At 37.8% G+C, this 23,851-nt stretch overlaps 1 protein-coding gene and 1 pseudogene across 29 annotated transcripts in view; one reads left to right on the top strand and one right to left on the bottom strand.

Moving 5' to 3' along the window:
- Positions 1–23,851, top strand: part of CLASP2 (cytoplasmic linker associated protein 2) — a 192,800-nt gene that overhangs the window by 90,917 nt on the left and 78,032 nt on the right. For all 29 annotated transcript variants that reach the window (XM_046001628.1, XM_046001627.1, XM_046001649.1 and 26 more), the window contains 6 exons: positions 8,284–8,354; positions 12,114–12,173; positions 13,470–13,547; positions 14,471–14,638; positions 17,050–17,105; positions 17,933–18,106. In XM_046001628.1, coding sequence (XP_045857584.1) covers positions 8,284–8,354; positions 12,114–12,173; positions 13,470–13,547; positions 14,471–14,638; positions 17,050–17,105; positions 17,933–18,106 — 607 coding nt within the window. The remainder of the gene's footprint in view (positions 1–8,283; positions 8,355–12,113; positions 12,174–13,469; positions 13,548–14,470; positions 14,639–17,049; positions 17,106–17,932; positions 18,107–23,851) is intronic.
- Positions 22,593–22,692, bottom strand: LOC123941052 (annotated as a pseudogene).

Genomic DNA, 23,851 nt, shown 5'->3' with positions numbered 1-23,851 from the left:
TAGAGAAATGAAACTGATTTCGGTGTATTGATTTTATATCCTGACACTTTACTGAATTCCTGTATAAGTTCTAGCAGTTTTGGAATGGAGTATTTTGGGTTTTCCACATATAGTATGATATGGTCTGCAAAGAGTGATAGTTTGACTTCTTCTTTGCTGATTTGGATGTCTTTAATTTACTTTTATTGTCTGATTGCTGAGGCTAGGACTTCTAGTACTATGCTGAGTAGCAGTGGTGATAATGGACATCCCTGCCGTGTTCCTGACCTTAGTGGAAAAGCTTTCAGTTTTTCTCCATTGAGAATGATATTTGTGGTGGGTTTTTCATAGATGGCTTTGATAATACTGAGGTATGTGCCCTCTATCCCTACACTTGGAAGAGTTTTGATCAGGAAGGGATGCTGTACTTTGTCAAATGCTTTTTCAGCATCTATGGAGAGTATCATATGGTTCTTGTTCTTTCTTTTATTAATGTGTTGTATCACATTGATTGATTTGCGGATGTTGAACCAACCTTGCAGCCCTGGAATAAATCCCACTTGATCGTGGTGAATAATCCTTTTAATGTACTGTTGAATCCTATTGGCTAGTATTTTGGTGAGAATTTTTGCATCTGTGTTCATCAAGGATATTGGTCTGTAGTTCTCTTTTTTGGTGGGATCCTTGTCTGGTTTTGGGATCAAGGTGATGCTGGCCTCATAAAATGAGTTTGGAAGCTTTCCTTCCATTTCTATTTTTTGGAACAGTTTCAGGAGAATAGGAATTAGTTCTTCTTTAAATGTTTAGTAGAATTCCCCTTGGAGGCCGTCTGGCCCTGGGCTTTTGTTTGTTTGGAGATTTTTGATGACTGTTTCAATCTCCTTACTAGTTATGGGTCTGTTCATTTCTTCCTGGTTCAGTTGTGGTAGTTTATATGTCTCTAGGAATGTATCCATTTCTTCCAGATTGTCAAATTTGTTGGTGTAGAGTTGCTCATAGTATGTTCTTATAATTGCCTGTGTTTCTTTGGTGTTAGTTGTGATCTCTCCTCTTTCTTTTTTTTCTTCTTTTTTTTTTTTTAATCAAAACTTTCTAATTTATTTATTTTTTCAGCATAACAGTATTCATTGTTTTTGCACAACACCCAGTGCTTGATCTCTCCTCTTTCATTCATGATTTTATTTATTTGGGTCCTTTCTCTTTTCTTTTTGATGAATCTGGCCAGGGATTTATCAGTCTTATTAATTCTTTCAAAGAACCAGCTCCTACTTTCATTGATTTGTTCTATTGTTTTTTTGGTTTCTATTTCATTGATTTCTGCTCTGATCTTTATGATTTCTCTTCTCCTGCTGGGTTTAGGGTTTCTTTCTTGTTCTTTCTCCAGCTCCTTTATGTGTAGGGTTAGGTTATGTACTTGAGACCTTTCTTGTTTCTTGAGAAAGGCTTGTACCACTATATATTTTCCTCTCAGGACTGCCTTTGCTGTGTCCCACAGATTTTGAACCATTGTGTTTTCATTATAATTTGTTTCCATGAATTTTTTCAATTCTTCTTTAATTTCCTGGTTAACCCATTCATTCTTTAGAAGGATGCTGTTTAGTCTCCATGTATTTGGATTCTTTCCAAATTTCCTCTTGTGATTGAGATCTAGCTTCAGAGCATTGTGGTCTGAAAATATGCAGGGAATGATCCCAGTCTTTTGGTACTGGGTGAGACCTGATTTGTGACCCAGGATGTGATCTATTCTGGAGAATGTTCCATGTGCACTAGAGAAGAATGTGTATTGTTGCTTTGGGATGGAATGTTCTGAATACATCTGTGATGTCCATCTGGTCCATTGTGTCATTTAATGCCTTTATTTCCTTGTTGATCTTTTGCTTGGATGATCTGTCCATTTCAGTGAGGGGAGTGTTCAAGTCCCCTACTATTATTGTATTATTGTTGATGTGTTTCTTTGATTTTGTTATTAATTGGTTTATATAGTTGGCTGCTCCCACGTTAGGGGCATAGATATTTGAAATTGTTAGATCTTCTTGTTGGACAGAGCCTTTGAGTATGAAATAATGTCCTTTCTCATCTCTTATTATAGTCTTTGGCTCAAAGTCTAATTGATCTGATATAAGGATTGCCACCCCAGCTTTCTTCTGATGCCCATTAGCGTGGTAAATTGTTTTCCACCCCCTCACTTTAAATCTGGAGGTGTCTTCACGTCTAAAATGAGTTTCTTGTAGGCAACATACTGATGGGTTTTGTTTTTTTATCCATTCTGATACCCTGTGTCTTTTGATTGGGGCATTTAGCCCATTAACATTCAGGGTAACTATTGAGAGATAAGAATTTAGTGCCATTGTATTGCCTGTAAGGTGACTGTTACTGTGTATTGTCTCTGTACCTTTCTGATCTACTACTTTTAGGCTCTCTCTTTGCTTAGAGGACGCCTTTCAATATTTCCTGTAGAGCTGGTTTGGTGTTTGCAAATTCTTTCAGTTTTTGTTTGTCCTGAAAGCTTTTTATCTATTTTCAATGATAGCTTAGCTGGATATAGTATTCTTGGCTGCATGTTTTTCTCGTTGAGTGCTCTGAATATATCATGCCAGCTCTTTCTGGCCTGCCAGGTCTCTGTGGATAAGTCTGCTGCCAATCTAATATTTTTACCATTGTATGTTACAGACTTCTTTTCCCCAGGCTGCTTTCAGGATTTTCTCTTTGTCACTAAGACTTGTAAATTTTACTATTAGGTGACGGGGTATGGACCTATTCTTGTTGACTTTGAGGGGGGTTCTCTGTACCTCCTGGATTTTGATGCTTGTTCCCTTTGCCATATTAGGGAAATTCTCTCCAATAATTCCCTCCAATAGACCTTCTGCTCCCCTCTCTCTTTCTTCTTCTTCTGGAATCCCAATTATTCTAATGTTGTTTCATCTTACGGTGTCACTTATCTCTCGAATTCTCCCCTCATGGTCCAGTAGCTGTTTGTCCCTCTTTTGCTCAGCTTCTTTATTCTCTGTCATTTGGTCTTCTGTATCACTAATTCTTTCTTCTGCCTCATTTATTCTAGCAGTGAGAGCTTCCATTTTTTATTGCACCTCACTGATAGCTTTTTTTCTTTCAACTTGGTTAGATTTTAGTTCTTTTATTTCTCCAGAAAGGGCTTTTGTATCTCCAGAGAGGGTTTCTCTAGTATCTTCCATGCCTTTTTCAAGCCCGGCTAGAATGTTCAGAATTGTCATTCTGAACTCTTGATCTGACATATGACCAATGTCTGTGTTGATTAGGTCCCTAGCCTTCGGTATTGCCTCTTGTTCTTTTTTTTTGTGGTGAATTTTTCCGCCTTGTCCTTTTGTCCAGATAAGAGTATATGAAGGAGCAAGTAAAATACTAAAAGGGTGGCAAAGACCCCAGGAAAATGCACTTTAACCAAATCAGAAGAGACCCCAAATCATGGGGGAGAGAAAGGGGATATAAAAAGAGGTTCAGAAAAAAAAAAAATTAAAAAAAGAAAATAAAAAATATAAAAAAGAAAAATATATATGTATTAGATAAACTTGTTAAAAATGTTAAAAAAGAAAAGGGTAAAAGTTTAAAAAAATTTAGCAGAAGAAGAAGAAAAATTGAAAGAAAAAAAGTTAACTGCAAGACTAAAGAATCATGGGGAGAAAACCATGAATTCCGTGCTTTGCTTTCTCTTCCTTCGGAATTCCGCTGCTGTCCTTGGTATTGAACCTTGGTATTGGTTCTTCTTGGTAGTTGAACTTGGTCCTGGCTGGATTTCTTGTTGATCTTCTGGGGAAGGGGCCTGTTGTAGTGATTCTCAAGTATCTTTGCCGGAGGTGGAATTGCACCACCCTTACCAGGGGCCAGGCTAAGTAATCCGCTCGGGTTCGCTTTCCAGAGCTTTTGTTCCTGAACACTTTCTGTAGAGTTCTGGAGGACAGAAATGAAAATGGCGACCTCCTGGTCCAGCCCAGAGGAGCCAAGAGCCCGGGGCCCCACTCCTCAGTGTACCCCCAGAGAACAGTGCCCAATCAGTCCCGTATCCCTGGCCTCCACCCGTGCTCCAAGCTCACCCAGCCTGCGACCAGTTCAAGGTAACCCTGAGCTGAGAGCTCACTCCTCGGCTCTGCCTCTGTAGCCGGCTTCCCCGTTCTAATACCTGCAAGCTCTGTGACACTCCGACACCCCTGATCCTTCTGTGACCCTGCGGGACTTGGGGCCACGCTGACCCCGTGTGGGCTTCACCCCGGTTTAGCCTCTGGAGCGATGTCCCTCAGTGGAACAGACTTTTAAAAGTCCTGATTTTGTGCTCCGTTGCTCCGCAGCTTGCCAGGAGCCGGCCCCTCACCCCGCAGTCTATCTTCCCATCGTTTTGGATTCACTTCTCCGCCAGTCCTACCTTTCAGAATGTGGTTGATTTTCTGTTTCTAGAATTGCTGTTTTTCTTCTCTTCGATCTCCCGTTGGATTTGTAGGTGTTTGCAATGTTTAGATAAGCTATCTAGCTGATCCTGCTACCAGATCTAGTCTCAGCCTGCTACTTCTCTGCCATCTTGACTCCTCCTCACTCTTCGTTATCCATTTTTTAAGAAGATACTTTATCTAGCAAATTCTGATTCTAGGTTTTTGTCAATTTCATTTCCTAACAGTTATTTTATTTTATGTATGGTCAGAGTTTTTTACTACTACCGTTTTCTGTTTTCATAGTGCTTTTTCTTACCTATTTCTTATTTTCTTAGAAGTTCCTTATTCTTGATCAATAAAGATCAATAAAGAAAGATCTTATCAATAAAGGATAAAACCTGTTTTACTTCCCTCACATTTTAAAAAGTTTACATTTTATCTCATTCATGTTGTTTTTTCCCTTAACCATTAAATAGAACAAAAACATTTTCATTTTTGGGGTGCCTGAGTGGTTCAGTGGGGTAAGCCTCTGCCTTCGGCTCAGGTCGTGATCTCAGGGTCCTGGGATCAAGCCCCGCATCGGGCTCTCTGCTCCACAGGGAGCCTGCTTCCTCCTCTCTCTCTGCCTGCATCTCTGCCTACTTGTGATCTCTGTCTGTGAAATGAATAAATAAAATCTTTAAAAAAAAAATTTCATTTTCAGCAATTGAAACTTGTAGTTTTTTACTTTCATTCCTGACTACTCTTTGTTAGTAAACTCTTACTAACCATATTTTAATAATAATTTGTTTGATTTAGTGTATTCTCAGTTTTCATGCGTATTTATCTTTGCATGTCTTATTTTTTAATTTTTTTATTTTTATTATTTATTTGAGAGAGTGCACATGCACACACATGAGTTGGGGTAAGGGGCAGAGGGAGAGGAACAAGCAGACTCCCCATTGAGTGCAGAGCCAACACAGGCTTGATCCCAGGACACTAAGATCATGACCTGAGCTGAAGTCAGAAGCTTAACTTACTGAGCCAACCAGCACCCCATCTTTGCATATTTTTAAATGGCTTTTCTTTGCCTTTACAGAAGAACTAAAAAATTGGACTTTATCTTCATACTCCTTCCTCAGAACTGTTTATTTTTCAGGGGCCCTTGGCTGGCTCACTTGGTAGAGTGAGAGACTCTTTTTTTTTTTTTTTTTTTTTAATGCCCCAAAGGACATTTTGTTTTTAAAAGATTTTTATTTATTTATTTAACACAGCAGGGGGTGGGGGAGAGCAAGCACAAGCAGGTGGAGTGGCAGGCAGAGGGAGAGGGATAAGTAAGCTGCTGAGCAGGGAGTCCAACGTGGGGCTTAATCCCAGGACCCCGAGATCATGACCTGAGCCGAAGGTAGACACTTAACGGACTGAGCCACCCAGACACCCCTAGTGGGTGACTCTTGATCTTGTGAGTTCGAGCCCCGTGTTGGGTATAGAGATTACTTAAAAGTTTTAAAAAATGGTTTTTAATTGTTGAGTTTTGTTCAGAATTGTTTTCTTAATTTTTTTATTGTTTAAGAAGTAAGATACCATTTGTTTCTTTTCTGGAAAAACAAAAACAAAACTTTAGGAAGTTTTACAGAATAGTGTCTGTGTTAGAAGTTTCCCTATAGCAGGTCTAGGAGTCTTCCTCCATTAGTGCTATCCTTCCACAGTGGATAAGGATTTCTGATGAAGGTGAATTTTCCTTAAATTATGTTAATTTTAATGGATCATTTAATTATTGCTTCTGTTTTCTTTGTCAGGTTTTTTTCTTCTGTTAGTCCTATACAGATTTTGGAACCTCAGTATCATTTATCATTTCTTAAATAATTTTTTGTCTTTTGCTTTATAGCTGTATCTGTTCTCAAGAAAAATTTCTTTAAATTCTGCTTATGTGACAGTATCCATGTTGCCATTCTTAGGCTTTACACATAATACATTGTTTTCAAATTTCTCATTTTTCATAAGCTTGCTTTATAATATTGATACACTAGCCTGTCATCTCACTGTAAATATAAATCTAGTGGTTTTTGTTGTTCTGTTATTTTCTGTTTTCTGTATTTTATTTTGTCTCCCAGAGGACAGCTTCCTTAGATTGCTCTATTTGACTTGTAATTCTCCTTTTAATTCTAAAGAAGCTTTTTATTTTTGGGTTATCAGCTTGTATTAATACAGTAAAATCTAAATCTGACTTGGTGTTTGGTTGAAATGCTTTATCTGTAACTATGAGGTTCACTTTTTCATTTCCTTTGGTATAGCTCCCCTGAATATGGTGTAGTAATAAGTCCGTGTATCTCCCCATCCCTGCCACTGTGTTGAATGTGGGCTAATCAACAGTAGAGTTTTGGGCAGGTTATGAGTGAGAGGAAGAGAATGGTAGATAAGACCTATTAAGTATGTTGTGACTGGGCATCTCCTTTGGCTTTAACTCCACAGCAGTGTTTAGGGAATGGATCCTTCTGGGTGCTGTAGGAAACAAGTCCACAGAGCCCTTCTATGCTGAGTGTTGTATAATCCTCATTTTGAACAACTTTAGGTCTATTGATGGTTTTCTTCTGTAATAGCTGAAAAAAAAAGTTTGCACTTTTATTTTGGTTGAGTTAGTTATAGCAGACACAGATGTGATACATATTCTCTTTCAGTGAAAGACTTGTTTTTCCAATACTGGAAGCACTACTGGCAGACAGCCTTTTCAGGGATTGCCTCAGCTACAGAGAGCTGCCTTTTTGAAGCTCTTGTCCCTTCCCTTTATGGTCCACATCCAATAATTGATTGATGTGGAAGTATAAGTTTTGGCCATTTTAAACTAATTCAAGACTGCTCTGAAGGGCCATTTTAACTTCAAAGCCCCCTAAAGACTTTTAGCGAGGATATTATGTGGCTGAATCAGATTGATTTGTCTGCCAGTTCCTGCTTCCTTTACCTCCCTTTCACAAGTGTTGATTCCAAGGGTACTTCTTAATATCCTGTATGCTAGACTTCATGTCAGAGCCTGCTTTCTAGGTAATCCATCTTGTGCCATTAGCTCAGAAGAAAAAGGGGATATTTGAAGCATCAAATATGTATGCTTAGTTTACTATTTTATTCTTCTGTCTCTTTTGTACTTTTTAATGTTTACTTCACTAAAGAAGAGCATTTAAGAGTGAGTTGTAAAAATCAGAAGATTATATCAGTTGGGGCACCTGGGTGGCTAAGTCATTTAACTGTCCAACTCTTGATTTCAACTCAGGTCATGATCTCAGTTGTGGGATCCAGCCCTGCATCATGGACTCTGCACTCAGCAGGAAGTCCACTTGAGATTCTCTCTCTCCCTCTCACCCTCTGTCCCACCCCCCCATATTGGCACATGGGCTCTCACTCTGTCAAATAAATAAATAAATCTTTAAAAAAAAATGTACCTGTTGAACTTTAGTGGAATTCTAGACAGCTGTGGTACAATCACAATGAAGGTTACATTAAAATCACCATTTCCAAGTGCATTCCCAGTAGTTAGGTGTGCAGATTCACTCTGGTTACTTGCTTGGATGACTTAGTTATTATTTTCCGCAGCAGTTGCCATCGTACCTCAGAGAGCATGACAGATGCATGCCCAGTTCCTCTAGTGCTCCCTCCCTAGAAATACACTGTCCTAACAGGTCTTTGCAATTACACAATTAACTTTTCTTTCTTAAATAGTATTTCAGCTACACCTGTCCTCCTGAAACTATGTCATCATTACTGTTACTTTAATTGGGGAAACTGTCTGACAGTCTTAATTTCTTTCCAAATCTGATTTTATGGTTTTTTTCGTTCTGTTCTAATATATCTAAATACTTGGTTGTAAGGCCAATAGAAGAAGGGATTATATGAATTGGACAATATTTTTCAACTTTTTCTAAAACATCTCTTTCAGCATACTCATGTACCCAGACTTATACCTTTAATAACAAGCAATTGCACATCAAAATCAGTTCCTGTAAGAAGGTAAGTTTTGAGGGGGAAAAAATTTTAGTATAGCTTTAATACTGTATTATGTTTAATTCTTATTCTGGTGCAAAAATTCGTTGTCAGTAATTTCTTGCCTTCTAGAAACCTTAGTAAATTTTTTATGTTATGTCCTATAGGGAAAAAGGAATGAAATGATCATTATAACCACTCATGTTTTTCAGTTTTATCATATTAAGCTTTGGATTCTCTGGGCCACTGGTTGCCTGGTTTTCAGAGAGGATGGAATCCAGAGTCAGGCCCTCGCTAGAGTCCTGCAACTGCCATTGATTGACTGTCCTACCTTGGGCAATTTAAGCTGCTCTGAACTTCAGTATCCACATATGTTAGTAGGGCTAATGATATTGATCCCATAGAATTGTGAGGATAAAATAAGATAGATGCACATTAGTAGAATTCAGTATAGTGTTTGGAACAGAGTAAATAGCCATATCAGGTCAATCTGTCAATCTTTGTCTCTCCTTATGATTTTTACTATTTTTAATGTCATCGGTGTCACCAGCAATACTAAAGACAACAAAAACAAGATTTGTACATTTGTTGATCAAGAAAATTATGAAGAATCAGGGATGCCTGACTGACTAGGTTGGAAGAGCATGTGACTTGATCTTGAGGTCATGAGTTGGAGCCCTGGGTTGGGTATTCAGAGTACTTATTCACATAAAGAAATACATACATCCATATGTCATACATACATACATACATACATACAAAAATTGAATCGGGGGCCTCTACATGGCTCAGTTGGTTGAATGTCCCACTCTTGGTTTTGGCTCAGGTCTTGATCTAGGGGTCATGAGTTCAAGCCCCACATTGAGTTCCATGCTGGACATGGAGCCTACTTAAAAAATAAAAATGAAAGAAAAAGAAAACAAAATTGAATTATACTATGTTATTTCACTTACATATGGAATCTAAAAAATAAAGCAAATGAACGTAAATAATCACAGAGAGCTAACTGATGGTTGCCAGAGGGGAGGTGGATGGGCAAAATAGGTTGAAGAGGATTAAGAGGTACCAATTTGAGTTGTAAAATGAATAAGTTACAGGGATGTGTAAAATACAACGTAGGGAATATAATTAGTAATATTGTTTAACTTCATATGGTGACAGGTCATAACTACAGTTATTGTGTTGAGTATTTTATAATGTCACTAATATAATATTGTATGTCAAGTACAATTAAAAATAAATCTTAGAAATAATTTTAAAAATAAAGACATTTAAGTACCATATCTTATATATTGATTTGATATATGTATCCATCTTTTCTTGATCTCAGTGTCTTAACTATTTTAAAATTATATTGGCTTGGGGCACCTGGGTGGCTCAGAGGGTTAAGCCTCTGCCTTTGGCTCAGGTCATGATCTCAGGGTCCTGGGATCGAGCCCCGCATCGGGCTCTCTGCTCAGTGGGGAGCCTGCTTCCCTCTCTCTCTGCCTGTCTCTCTGCCTACTTGTGATCTGTCTGTCAGATGAATAAAATCTTTTAAAAAAAAAATTATATTGGCTTGACTTATTTTATTCAAAAACCATCTTAAGTGATTTTTCCAAGACAGTAGACATAAGAGTATAACTACATTTTTTATACTATCTGATCATGTTTTGATATTATTTCTGTTGTATGCTTATAAATCTGTTCTTATTCATTTGGTCATTATTGTGTCAATAAATATTGTTTGAGAAGAAAACAAAATTATTTTAAAAAAAACTTTTTCCTTGATAAATATGTATTCTTTTTCCTTGATAAATATGCATTTAAATACTTTGACTGCTAGGAAGAAGCCGAAAGAGATGTTACTGCCTTTAAGTGGTTCAGATTTTGGCAATAGTTATTTGATCACGCTCTCTTACGTCTGAGGTCAGCAAATGACAGCTTGCTGGTCAAATCTATCCAACAGTCTATTTTTGTACAGCCTGCAAGCAAAGATTATTTCTTACATTTTTGAAGGGTGGTTATAAAGGGGGAAAGAAGAAATATGAGATAGAGACTTGTATGTGGTTTACAAAAGCCTAAAATATTTACTGTCTGGCCCTTTACAGAAGAGGTTTACCAATCTTATGTTGAGGAAAATGGTAACTGGAGAAATAAGAATGTGACAGAGAAGAGTCAGGAAATACGTCATAAAATTGCCTTGAAAATGGGGAGCAATTCAGTAACTGTAGGGGAATTGAGTGGGTGTAACCTACACAGAGATGTAAGCTTGCTGAGTGTTACGAGCCATCAAACAGGCAGTTGAGACCGGAACGCATGATAAATATAGTCTCAGTAGGAAAAGAAGCTAACAGGGTATAGGGTATTTGTAGGGAAGGCAGGATTAGGTTGAAGTTTGAATGTCTGCAAAGAGAAATTTTGACATTCTTCCATACCTTGACAGTCTTTGGTGAGAAGGTAATGTCATCTTGGTTTTTATTTCAGCTATGACCAATGATTAAAAAGGAATAGGGAGAAGAATTGGCTTAATTAAGCAGGAATTCTTGTAGCTTATGTAAGAGGAGCAGGGACTAAACTAGAGCTGTATTGATGATAATTGATTGAAGATTTTATTCAGGAACTAATTCAAGTGATTTTGGGTGTAGAAATGAGAATTTGATCGGTGGATATGGATGAAAAGGTGGTATCAAGTGCTTCAGACTATGAGTTCTGGAATCAGAATGCTAGGGTTTGGCCTCTCACTTAAGGCAAGTTAATTTAACCTCCTTGTTTCTCATTTTCTAATCTATATAATATGGGCTAAAAGAATGGATTTGAGAGGGTAAGAATTAATTTGTTCCTTTGTATGTAGTGTTTGAGTTGACAGTCTCTGTCTATGTAGGGATGTCCAGTTCAACCATGAACTGCTTGAAACTTTGACTTAACAGCCAAATCGAAGAACCAGTGCTAGAGATAGAGGCCTTGATGTGAGAAGCATAGCTGTTAGTCAGAGCTAAGGGTACAGATGATACAAATGTTGTTTCCCAAGTAAAGACTATGAAAGAGAAGTGGGCTGAAATCAGCACCAACCAAGTGAGCACCTATTTAAGGGAAGGTGGAGGAAAAGTGTTAATAAAAGAAGGAAAAAGAAGAGAGAAGTATGTCATCAGTTGCCAAGAATAAAGAGAAATTCAAGGACACAGTTGAGGAAGTTGAGAACTAGAAGGCTTAGGAGAAAAGATGTAAATACTTGATTAAAAATTATGCATATTTAAGCGGCACCTGGGTGGCTCAGTGGGTTAGCCTCTGCCTTCTGCTCAGGTCATGGTCTCAGTCTTGGGATCGAGCCCCACATCGGGCTCTCTGCTCAGCAGAGAGCCTGCTTCCCCCTCTCTCTCTCTGCCTGCCTCTCTGCCTACTTGTGATCTCTCTCTGTGTCAAATAAATAAAAATCTTTAAAAAAAATTATGCGTATTTAAGAAAACAAGATCCATTCCATCTTTCTTGGTCACCATTGTATATCTTCAGTTTCTAGTGCAGAGTAGGTGTTTGATAAGTTTTTTTTTTAATTAAATATTGAATTTTTATATTTGACAAACATTTTAAGGTAAAACTATGGGGAACCTTGAAGGTTTTTTGAACTGTTTAGCATAGGAATAGTTGAAATCTTAAAGTTAGGTATTTGACGGTTAGAATAATTAAAAACATGTCTTATACTTTAGTTCAGAGAACAAAGTGCAGTATTATAGAAGAAATTAACATTTAAATTAATATAGCTTAATATAATGTTATAACACTTGGTCATAATTTACTTTTATTTTTCAGGCGTTCATTTGAATTTTTAGATTTATTGTTACAAGAGTGGCAGACTCATTCATTGGAAAGGTATGCATTGACTTCCTTTCCTACTTCCCTCTTCTCCCGGAGCACTGTCACCAGAGGTGCAGCTGTGATTTTCTTCCTTATTTGTGGGTTGAGTCAGGACCTCTTAAGTAGAATGGGTTATAAAAAATTAAATTGGGCAGAAATTTTAAAATGTATCTCCAGACAAGTGACCTTGGTTTCCTGAGTGTAATTAATCAAGTAATAAATGATTTAAGGTAGAAGGAGGGTCCTCCTTTTCAAAGGAAAGAGAGAGATTTTAAGAAGAGATTCATTGGAAAGTTTCTCTGAACCAGTTGTCAGGTGTCATTGGTCAGGAGTGTACGGAGCAATGTCTAATGTAGCTCCGAGATGAACAAGAGGAGATGTGCACAGCTAGTTGGTCACTAGCTAGTAGGCTGTTTGCATGGTAGTAATTTCAGGTTTGAAGCTTTGATACACCTAGGTATACCTGCATTTAGACTGAATACCTTGCTGATTTTCCATTTTCATGGAAATCATTAAACCTGTTAACAGCCCATTTTTTAAAAAAAATAATGTTTGTTGTTTAATACAGGCATGATGTAATTCCAAGTTTCCTTTAAGTTCTTTTGTGGCAGCTACTGTTCATTTAGGTCACATCATAACTAATTATACTGTTAGCACATCATTTCTACATTGGTGGGTTGGTGAGGAACCACACCAAAGGGGTTTTTTTATTCATTAAGAATTTAAAATGTGGGGGCACCTGGGTGGCTCAGTGGGTCTGCCTTCGGCTCAGGTTATGATCTCAGGCTCCTGGGATCGCGCCCCACATCAGGTTCTCTGCTCAGTGGAGAGCCTGTTTTCCCCTCTCTCTCTGCCTGCCTACTGTGATCTCTCTCTCTCTCTCTGTCAAATAAATAAATAAAATCTTAAAAAAAAAAAAGAATTTAAAATGTGGGTACTATACATATATACATTATAAACATAAGTAACTTATAAACATAATTCAACTTTTTAATGTTTGACTTGTCAGGAGGAAACCATACATGAATTAAATGTGTGGAGTAGATTACGAGAAAATCTTAAACTTACTACACACTCAGTAATCTTTTTATCTCACCTGCTCCTTTGTGATTGATGCATAACATATAGGTAATAAGTATCATTTGTGGTGAAATATAGTTTTATTCATGAATCTAACGGTGTCTGGGGACACCTGGTTGGCTCAGTTGGTAGAGCATGAGACTGTCAAGGGTTGTGAGTTCAAGCCCCATGTTGGGTTTAGAGATTACTTAAAAATAATAAAATCTTTAAATAAGCTATTGTGTTTTATAGACATGCAGCTGTCTTGGTTGAAACTATTAAGAAGGGAATTCATGATGCTGATGCTGAAGCCAGAGTGGAGGCAAGAAAGTAAGTCTATAATGTTTTTTTGTGACAGTGTAAATGTACTTGGATCTTTTCTTTGAAAGGAATCATATTGGAAGAATGAAAATATCAAAAGTGTCTCAACTATTCTACTTGATTAACTCTTTAGTAAATTCGAGATAGATTTTTCTCCATTAAAATGTACTAGCTATATGGGGCCCCCTCATTTGGTAGAGTGTGCAACTCTTGATCTCAAGGTTGTAAGTTTGAGCCTTACATCGGGTGTAGAGATTACTTTTTAAAAATCTGTACCAAAGGCTAACAGTTGACTTCACATTATCGTTTGTATGATCATCAGTATTCCTATTCCATCATAACATCCTCACTTTCATTGTGAATAAAAATAACTCATTTATTGAGGATGTGCTAATTACCTGATACTGTGGGGCACTTGGTATACATTACTATCTCATCTTGAAAATGATCCTGTAAAGGTGGTATCTCTATAGATTGGGGGTTTACTTCTGGCCACACGAACTGTAAGGATCACAGCCAGATTTTGAACAGAGATCTATTCTTCTCAAAAGCCTACCAGCTTTCCACCAAAACTTGTTAAATTTAGAAATTGTTCACTTGAGGGGTACGTGGGTGGCTCAGTTGGCTAAGCATCTGACTCTTGGCTTTGACTCTGGTCACAGTCTTGCAGTCATGGGATCAAGCCCCTCCTCAGGCTCTGTGCTCAGTGCGGATTCTGCTTCAGATTCTTTCTCTCACCCCCTCTGCCCCTCCTTTCTCTGCCTCTCTCTCTCTCTCTCCAATAATAAAATGTTTTTTAAAAAGTATTCATATGATATGTGGTAGATATATTAATATAGTCTCATCTTCATTCTTGAATGTGTACATTTTATGTAAAGCTTTGTATGTTCTTTTTTCCCTTTTTTGTTGTTGCTTGTTCATTTGTTTTACAGGACATATATGGGTCTTAGAAATCACTTTCCTGGTGAAGCTGAAACGTTGTATAATTCCCTTGAGCCATCCTATCAGAAGAGTCTTCAGACTTACTTAAAGAGTTCTGGCAGTGTAGCATCTCTTCCACAGTCCGACAGATCATCCTCTAGCTCACAGGAAAGTCTCAAGTAAGGTCATACGAGTGATATCACTGATTTCTTCCTCTCCAAACCTTTGTAGTTCCTTAAATTAGATGGTTAGATATCTGCTTGGTTTCACTTGAAGCCTTGGAAGAATGAATAACTAGAATGTACAGTTGACCCTTGAGCAGTAGGGGTGTCTACACCCCCATAAAGCTGAAAATCTGCATATAACTTGACTCCCCCAAAACTTAACTACTAGTACTCTACTGTTGACTGGATACCTTACTGAGAACATAAACAGTTGATAGACACGTATTTTGTACGTTGTATATATGTTATGTATAGTATTCTTACAATAAAGTAAGGTAGAGAAAAGAAAGTGTTATTTAGGAGAACCATAGGAAGATAAGATACATTTACAGCACTGTACTGTATTTGTTGGAAAAAAAAAAATCTACATAGACATGGACCCACACAGTTCAATCTGTGTTGTTCAAGGGTCAACTGTACTTACTTTTTTTTTGGTCTGTGCCTCAAGGGTTGATTGCATGCCTGTGTAACTTCTTTTGGGACAAAGAGTTTAGTGATTCAGATTTTGTTTCTGTATTTTCATGTCTGTAAAAAATATTGGGAAACACTGTTTTATGTACATTTTTTAATACCCCCAAATTAGTTCATATAGTAAGCAGCCCATTTCTAGGGCATTATAATGAAGGAACTGTAATGGGGATTCGGGAGTCATCTTCAGAACTCTGTCACAGCACTGTGTGACTGGTAAAAACACACTGCTTTCCTGTGTCGTCTTTTGTACAGCTTAAAACTTCAGCAAATCCCTTCAGAGGGGCCAGATTCCCTAGTATCTGACTCACTTCTGTGTAATTCCATTCTCATCATTAAATGTTGGCTTCCTCAGACCCTTGTTGCCTTGGCAGCCTTGACTCTAATTTTCTATCTCTCCAGCCCTGTGAGGTTGCTAAAATCTCTAATGCCATCTCTATTCCCAAGCCGTGGCCTCCAGAATCTGCAGGTTTCCTTGCAGAATGTGGGCTACCTCTCTGTGATCCTATCCCTTTAGGACTTTGACCCCGCCCTCTCTGGAGGAGTGGGATCAGGGTGAGTCTAGTGAGGCAAGCTAGGGCATGAGACTCAGGGACGCTCTCACAGGGTCTTGTGAGTACTGGATTAACATGCAGTGATTTACAGGTTTTTGCAAGAAAAGCAGATATGATCCGATTTCAGTATAATTATTGTAGGAATAATTAACCTATCCAAACTTCGATTTAAATTTGTGTTCAAATCTTCACTGCAAATGAGCTTTGTTGTTTTTTTCCCTTTACTTTTATTTACTTTGCTCAAACTTCAAAGTGCCTATGAATCATTTAAGATATTGTTAAAGTGAAGAATCTGATTCACTGGATCTGGGACGGGGCCTGAGATTTTGCATTTTTTAACATGTTCCTAGATGATATCTTTGCTTTTTGAGTATGGACCGTACTTTAAATAGCAAGTACCTAAACAAGATATTTAATCTTATTTAGTATTAACATCTTTAAACATAACCAGCTATAAGTTTTGTGAACCTTGAAGTGGTCTGCCTCAGTCTAATAGAATAACAGTTTTAAGGGCCAGTTATAAAAAATAATACAATACTGGGTTTAATAACCAACTACCAAATTTACAGTTTGATAATAATGACTTAAAAAATATTTTTCATTACCCTGATGTTAACCTGTATGGAGTCTTTGCCTCTCTTCCCCCCAGTTTTAAGATTTATAGGTATACTTTCCTAATCCCCCTTACATATTTAGATATATTATTTATCTCTGGACTGCAGAATGGCATTATAATTCAAGATAATTTTAAAAGGTACTAAAGGAGATGGTGGGTTCTTTGAGGGGATTTGAGCTGTTTTTGCTTTCTAACCGTGTTATCCTCAGCAGTAGTTCTTAGCCTCATTTCTCTTATCCCATGCAGTCATGCTCAGCAGCACAGCTGTAGGTGGTGTGATACCTACGTGATAATGGCATCAATTGCCAACAGCCACAAGCCAGTACGGCTTAGGTGAAAGGGGCTTTGGTCATGCTGAATTCCATGTGTGCTAGTGATAACTCTCTCTCTCCTCCTAAGGAAAACATCTTAGAATACAAATGTGGGAGTGTGCTTTATCGCATCCTCTGTGGTGAGCACTGTAATGGGTGCTGAGGACCAGAGTGAACAAAAGCAAGCTGGTTGCCTGTCTTGGTAGAGCTTACATTACTAGCTTCATTGCTAGTTACTTCATCTTTGCTTCACAGCTGAGATACCACTGATAGGTGACGACTGTTCTCAAGTGATTTGTAAAAGGAAAAATAAAATTAGAAGTAAGCTATTCAGGAAACTCAATACTAATTCATTAATTGTTTTGAGAAGGGTAATAAATTACATCTTCTTATTAAGTCTTTCTTGTTATCTTGCAGTCGCCCTTTTTCTTCCAAATGGTCTACAGCAAACCCATCAACTGTGGCTGGAAGAGGTAAACTGCCTTTTTAAGCAAAAGTCATAGCATATTTTACATAGAAACCTAACACCATAGCTGTGTTTGTAGACTGTATACATATACTACACAAAATATGTACAATATAGTGTATATTATATATATGTATATTTGTATTATATAGTATATGGCATAATCCAAGTTCCCTGAAGCATTACGTACCCTTACTTGTGATGCCCTCTGTTCTTCTCTTTTGTTTCAGTTCTTTACAGTGCTGGTCATGACCCACTCTGTTGATTTCACAGCCTATTCATGGATCACAACTCACAGTTTATAAAACTCTTTATAAAACTGATAAACTAAAGACCAGAAATTTAATGACTTAATTTGCATTGCCTAAGAATGGTAGACTCTGCATTACTCTCTGACTAACCATATCCTGAAGTAGTTCTCCCTGCATTTTTCTGATAGTAAAAAAATAACAGTGTTGCCATCTGTTTATCATGTACAGTGCTTCATTTTCATGAATCAGTCATGAACACCATCTCTTGATCTACAAGATGGTTGTGTAAATTTTATAAAGGATATTTATAAAGGAATTTTTTTTCTCAACTTATGGAAGAGGAAAGTGAGGAAGAGGAGTGTTGAGAAAATTGTCCAAGAAGACGTAGTTGCAACAGGACTGAAATGGAAGCATTCTTACTTTAAAATACTATAAAGTACTTTGTAGGGTTCATTTGTACCCTGCCTCCTTTTTGACCATTTGTCATCATGGATTAGCTCATGACAGTTTCGGGTTTATATAATTTTCATGCTGTTCGCAGTGATTTAAATAACATAGGTTACCTATGCTTTGTTTCCCATAGTATCAGCAGGCAGCAGCAAAGCCAGTTCCCTTCCAGGAAGCCTGCAGCGTTCACGAAGTGACATTGATGTGAATGCTGCAGCTGGTGCTAAGGCACATCATGCTGCCGGGCAGTCTGTGCGAAGCGGACGGTTAGGTGCAGGTGCCCTGAATCCAGGTTCCTATGCATCACTAGGTAAGACAGCTTATTATGGGATATTCTACATTATGGTCTCAGTGAAGTCAGGATCATGGTGATATCTTAATCATTTCTATTTCTTCCTTGCTAGTTAAGGATAGTCCATATGTTTTAGTATGAATCTATACTTAGAACACAATTCTAAGGTATTTAAGCTACCTTGTTTTTACTTTTTCCTTTGTAATCCTCCTAATCATCTTGGTTAGAAGAACAATTCTTGAGTCCATGATTTGCCTGTAGAATTTTCATAGTTCTGCACTACTGCCACATTTAATTACTGGTTATTAAGAAAGTTGGGAAGGGCTTTGGCCTTGTATCCATCCAGCTTCTGTTCTCTTACCAAAAAGTTAAAAGCCTTTGGGGATCTGGAGAAAATGCAAAGCTTAATTAAAACCAGAGTTTAATCATGTATTCCCAAAGCTATTTGGAATTTGTTTTTTATGTTTATCAACTATATTATTAATTTTTTTTAGTATATCTGTCTGTTTATCTAAGTAATCTCTACACCCAATGTGGGGCTTGAATTCATGACCCCGGGATCAAGAGCCGTGTGCTCTTCAGCTGAGATGGCCAGGCATTCTTTTGTTTATCAACGCTACAACTTTGAGGCTGGTTATTCATTTTGCTTCTCTGTTTTGTGCTTCATTTTTCTTTTCCTTGGGTAGTACTGGTAAAACACTAAGCAGGCAGCTCATTGGAGCACAGTAGGAAATACAGAGATATTGGAATGAACTGTAGTACATGATAAAGTTAGCACCTACATTCAGTGAGGAAAAGATAAATAATTCAGTAAATGGTGTTTAGACACATGGTTTACAATTTGGTATAAAATTAAGTTAGGGGCGCCTGGGTGGCTCAGTGGGTTAAGCCGCTGCCTTTGGCTCAGGTCATGATCTCAGGGTCCTGGGATCGAGTCCCACATCGGGCTCTCTGCTCAGTGGGGAGCCTGCTTCCCTCTCTCTTTCTCTGCCTGCCTCTCTATCTACTTGTGATCTCTCTCTGTCAAATAAAGAAATAAAATCTTTAAAAAAATAAATAAATAAAAATAAAATTAAGTTAGAACCAGGGTGCCTGGGTGGCTCAGTGGGTTAAAGCCTTTGCCTTCTGCTCAGGTTGTGATCCCAGAGTCCTGGGATTGAGCCCCGAATCGGGCTCTCTGCTCAGCAGGGAGCCTGCTTCCTCCTCTCTCTCTCTGTCTGCCTCTCTGCCTACTTGTGATCTCTGTCTGTCAAATAATTAAATAAAAATCTTTTTTAAAAAATTAAGTTAGAACCATTTTGCATACCATATAAAAATTTATTCCAGATGACTAATGAGTTGAAAAACAGCTTGATAAAAAGAAATCTCAGGGAAGGAATTTCTAAATATAAATACCAAAAAGTCATGAGGGAAGAGTCTCTCTGATTTAAATCTTAAGTCTGAAAATATAAAGTGGCTGAAAAGCTAAAGGGGAAAAAGTTTTATCACATACTACCAAAACAGCTAAAATGTCAGCAAGTTTTATAAGTCAATGAAAAACAGATGCACTTATTTTTATAGAAAAATATTCTACGTATATCAAAATTGTCCTCCCAAAACACCAGAACAAATGTTGAATCTTAGCTGGACTCAAACAAGTGCAAATTGAAAGAACTGTAAATAAAAAAAGTTAATTAGTGGCTGATCCTGATAAAAAAAAATACAGTTAAAAAGTGCTGATGTGGGACTCCTGGGTGGCTCAGTTGGTTGGACGACTGCCTTCGGCTCAGGTCATGATCCTGGAGTTCGGGGATCGAGTCCCACATCGGGCTCCCAGCTCTGCAGGGAGTCTGCTTCTCCCTCTGACCTTCTCTTTACTCATGCTCTCTCTCACTGTCTCTCTCTCAAATAAATAAATAAAATCTTTTTTTTAAAAAGTGCTAATGTGAATTAAACATGAAACACTTTTTCTAAGTGACAATTTAGTAATACCATGAAGCTTTTCTTCTTTATTTTTATTATTTATTTTTGAAATAAAATTGACATGAATATAATACTAGTTTCACAGGTACCACCTATTGATTCAACGATTCTATACATTACTCAGTGCTCACCACAATAAGTATAGTCACCATATAATGTTATTACAATATTATTGAACTCATGAAGCTAAATATTCAGAATTCATTTATTACTATTATTTTTTTTTTTTTTTTTAGAGAGTGCAAGCATGAGCAGGACCAGGGAGGGGCACAGAGAGGGGGAAAAGAAAATCTTAAGCAGGCTGTACATCCAGTGCAGACTCTGACACAGGGCTCAGTCTCATGAACCTGAGAGATCATGACCTGAGCCAAAATAAGAGTCAGATGCTTAAACAACCGAGCCACCCAGGTGCCACTAAATGTTCAGAATTTAGATCCAGTAATCCAGTTTTTGTAGATAATTATGCAAGAAATAAAAAAGAATATTCATTGTATTTTTAATAATAGATGTTATTAGAGTCAGCCTTGTTATGTAACAAAAGGGGTATGATTAAATTATACATACGTATAAATACTATGCAGCCATTAACAAGTAAAAGTTTCAACAAAGATCAAATGATCCTATCAAATGAGTGATAATTTCATCATTTTGTATAAAATTATACGTAGATAAATACACATATACTAAACAAAGATGTTAACAAGGATGTCAGCAGTGGGTAGTTCAGTGCTTTTAATTTTCATAAAACTTTTCTGTATTAGAAACATTACTGGGAATGCAGTGTTATTTCAGTATATGAAAATGAATCAATTAAATATATTTTATTAACAGAATAAAGGAAAGAAAACATAATTTTTTCAATACATGCAGAAAAGGCATTTTCCAAAGCCCGAGACCTTTTCATGATAAAAAATAATCAACAAACAAATAGAAGGGAAATTTGTGAACCAGGTAAAGAGCATCTATGAAAAATCCACAGCTAATACCATACTTAATGTGAAAGACTGGATGCTTTCTCCCAAGATCAACAAGATAAGGATGTCTGCTCTTGCCCTTCCTAACATTACCATGGAGGTTCTACCCAGGTCATTAGGGCAGGCAAAAGAAATAAGATGTATCCAGATTGGAAGAAAAGTAAAACTGTCTGTATTTGCAGAAAACATGACCTTATATTGAGAAAATCCTACGGCACCCACAAAAAAGAAAAAACTGTTAGAGCCTAATAACGAGTTCAGCAAGGCTGCAGAATATAAGATCAATATACAGGGACACCTGGGTGGCTCAGTTGGTTAAGCAGCTGCCTTCGGCTCAGGTCATGATCCCAGTGTCCTGGGATCGAGTCCCACATCGGGCTCCTTGCTCAGCGGGGAGCCTACTTCTCCCTCTGCCTCTGCCTGCCACTCTGTCTGCTTGTGCTCACTCTCGCTCCTCTCTCTCTGACAAATAAAAAAAATCTTTAAAAAAAAAAAAGATCAATATACAAAAATCAGTTATGTTTCTAAATGTTAGTGATAAATAATTTGAAAATAAATACCAATTGTAGTAGCATCAAAAAGAATAAAATACTTAGGAATTAATAGTAACAAAAGAAATGTAAAACTTCTCTAGGAAAAATCACTCCTGTATTTCTTCTTTATTCTTAACACTCATAATACTGCTGTCACCAGATTTGTTGGTTTTCCACACCAACCGGTTCTACACCAGCTGGATGTCCTACATTTCAATTCAGTTCTGACACTAACTATAATTAGCATAGACCTCACAGATTAAGGGCTCAGTCCTATAAGACTGCCTCTACCAGCCCTCATCCCCACTCTTCAGACATCAATTGCAAATCCAGGTTGTCACCAGTGCTTCTGACCAAATGGACTATAATCAGAGGTTCTGATAACCTCCTCTTCAGGTTCAGTTAATTTGCTAGGTTGACTCACAAAACTCAAGAAAACAGCCTACTTACTAGACTACTGGTTTGTTACAAAGGACTTGTAAAAGATTTGAATGGGCAGCCAGTTGAAGAGATACATGAGGCAGGGTCTGGAAGGGTACAAAGCCCAGGAGTTTTTGTTCCCATGGACTTATATTGTGCCACCCTCCTGGTACATTTACCAAACCAGAAAGTCTCTGAACCTTGTACTTTGGGGATTTTTAGGGAGGCTTCATCACGTAGGCATGATCAGTCATTAACTCAGTCTTCAGCTTTTCTCCCTTCCCCAGAAGATGGAAAATGCCTAAATATCCCAAGCTTCTAATCATGCTTTTTCATCTTTCTGGGGACTAGCCTCCATTCTCTCCAGGAGCGCACCGGGAATCACCTCATTAAAACAAGACACTGCTTTCATTCCGGAAATTACAAGGGTCTTAAGTCAAGGTATCTGTGTCAGGTACCAGGGTCAAAGACCAAATATTAGAACAAAAAAGATACTCTTAGTGCTCTTATAATTTGGGAAATTATGAAGGTCTTATTAACTCTGTGTGAGGAACCAGAGGACAGAGAATCAAGGGCAAAAAATTTTTATATGTATGTTTTCACACTTGTTCACTGAAAGCTACAATACATTTTTACGTGTCATCCTTGCGCAGGGGCCATGCTAATCTTCTCTGTATCGTTCCAATTTTAGTATATGTGCTGCTGAAGCAAGCACAGCTACAATACATTTTTAAAAATCTAAATTAATGGAAAGTCACCCAGGTTCTTTAAAGACTTACTACTGGGGGTGCCTAGGTGGCTTAGTCAATTGAGCGTCCAACTCTTCGTTTCAGCTCAGGTCATGATCTCATGGGTCATGAGATCTAGTCCCACCTCGGGCTCTGTGCTTAGCAGAGAGTCTGCTGGAAATTCTCTCTCTCCCCACCGCACTTGCTCATGCTTTCTCTCTTTTTCTCAAATCCTTAAAAAAAATTAAAGACTTGACATTGTTAAGATCGCAAATTGACCTATAGATTTAATGCAATCCCTGTCAAAAGTCCAGATGCCTTTTTTTTTTTTAATATTTTTTATTTATTTGACAGAGAGAAATCACAACTAGGCAGAGAGGCAGGCAGAGAGAGAGGAGGAAGCAGGCTCCCCGCAGAGCAGAGAGCCCGATGCAGGGCCGGATCCCAGGACCCTGGGATCATGACCCAAGCCGAAGGCAGAGACTTTAACCCACTGAGCCACCCAGGCGCCCCCAGATGCCTTTTTATGGACATTGACACACACATCCTAAAATCCATATGAAAATGCAGGGAATCTAAAATAGATGAAATGATTTTGAGAAAGAACAATCTTGAAAAAGTTGGTTGGATTCACACTTTCCAATCTAAAAACTTACTCAAAGCCACAGTAATCAAGCCTCTGTAGTACTGGCATAAGGATAAATATATAGTCCAATGAAGTGGAGTTAAGGAGCCAGAAATAAACCTGTATATTTATGATCAGTTGATTTTTTCACAAGGGTGCCAAAACCATTCATTGGGGAAAGAATTCTTTTCAATAAATGGTGCTGAAACAACTGGACAGCCACTTGCCAAGGAATGAATTTGGATCCCTACCTCACACCATATCCAGAAAGTTAACTCAAAATGGATCAAAGACCCAAATGTAAGAGCTAAAACTGTAAAACTCTTGGAAAAAAACATAGGTGTAAATTTTTTAAGTAATGTTTTCTTAGATACTACACGCCACACACACAAACAACATAAGAAAGGATAGATAAACGGGCTTCATCAAAATTTTAAAACTTCCGTGCTTCCAAAGGCACCATCAAGAAAGTGAAAGGACAGCATAGAGAAGGAGAGAAAACGTTTCAAATCACATAACTG

The sequence above is a fragment of the Meles meles genome, chromosome 4, assembly GCF_922984935.1.
Source record: "Meles meles chromosome 4, mMelMel3.1 paternal haplotype, whole genome shotgun sequence".
NCBI classification, from domain to species: Eukaryota; Metazoa; Chordata; class Mammalia; order Carnivora; family Mustelidae; genus Meles; species Meles meles.
This window is presented reverse-complemented; position numbering and strand designations above follow the sequence as displayed.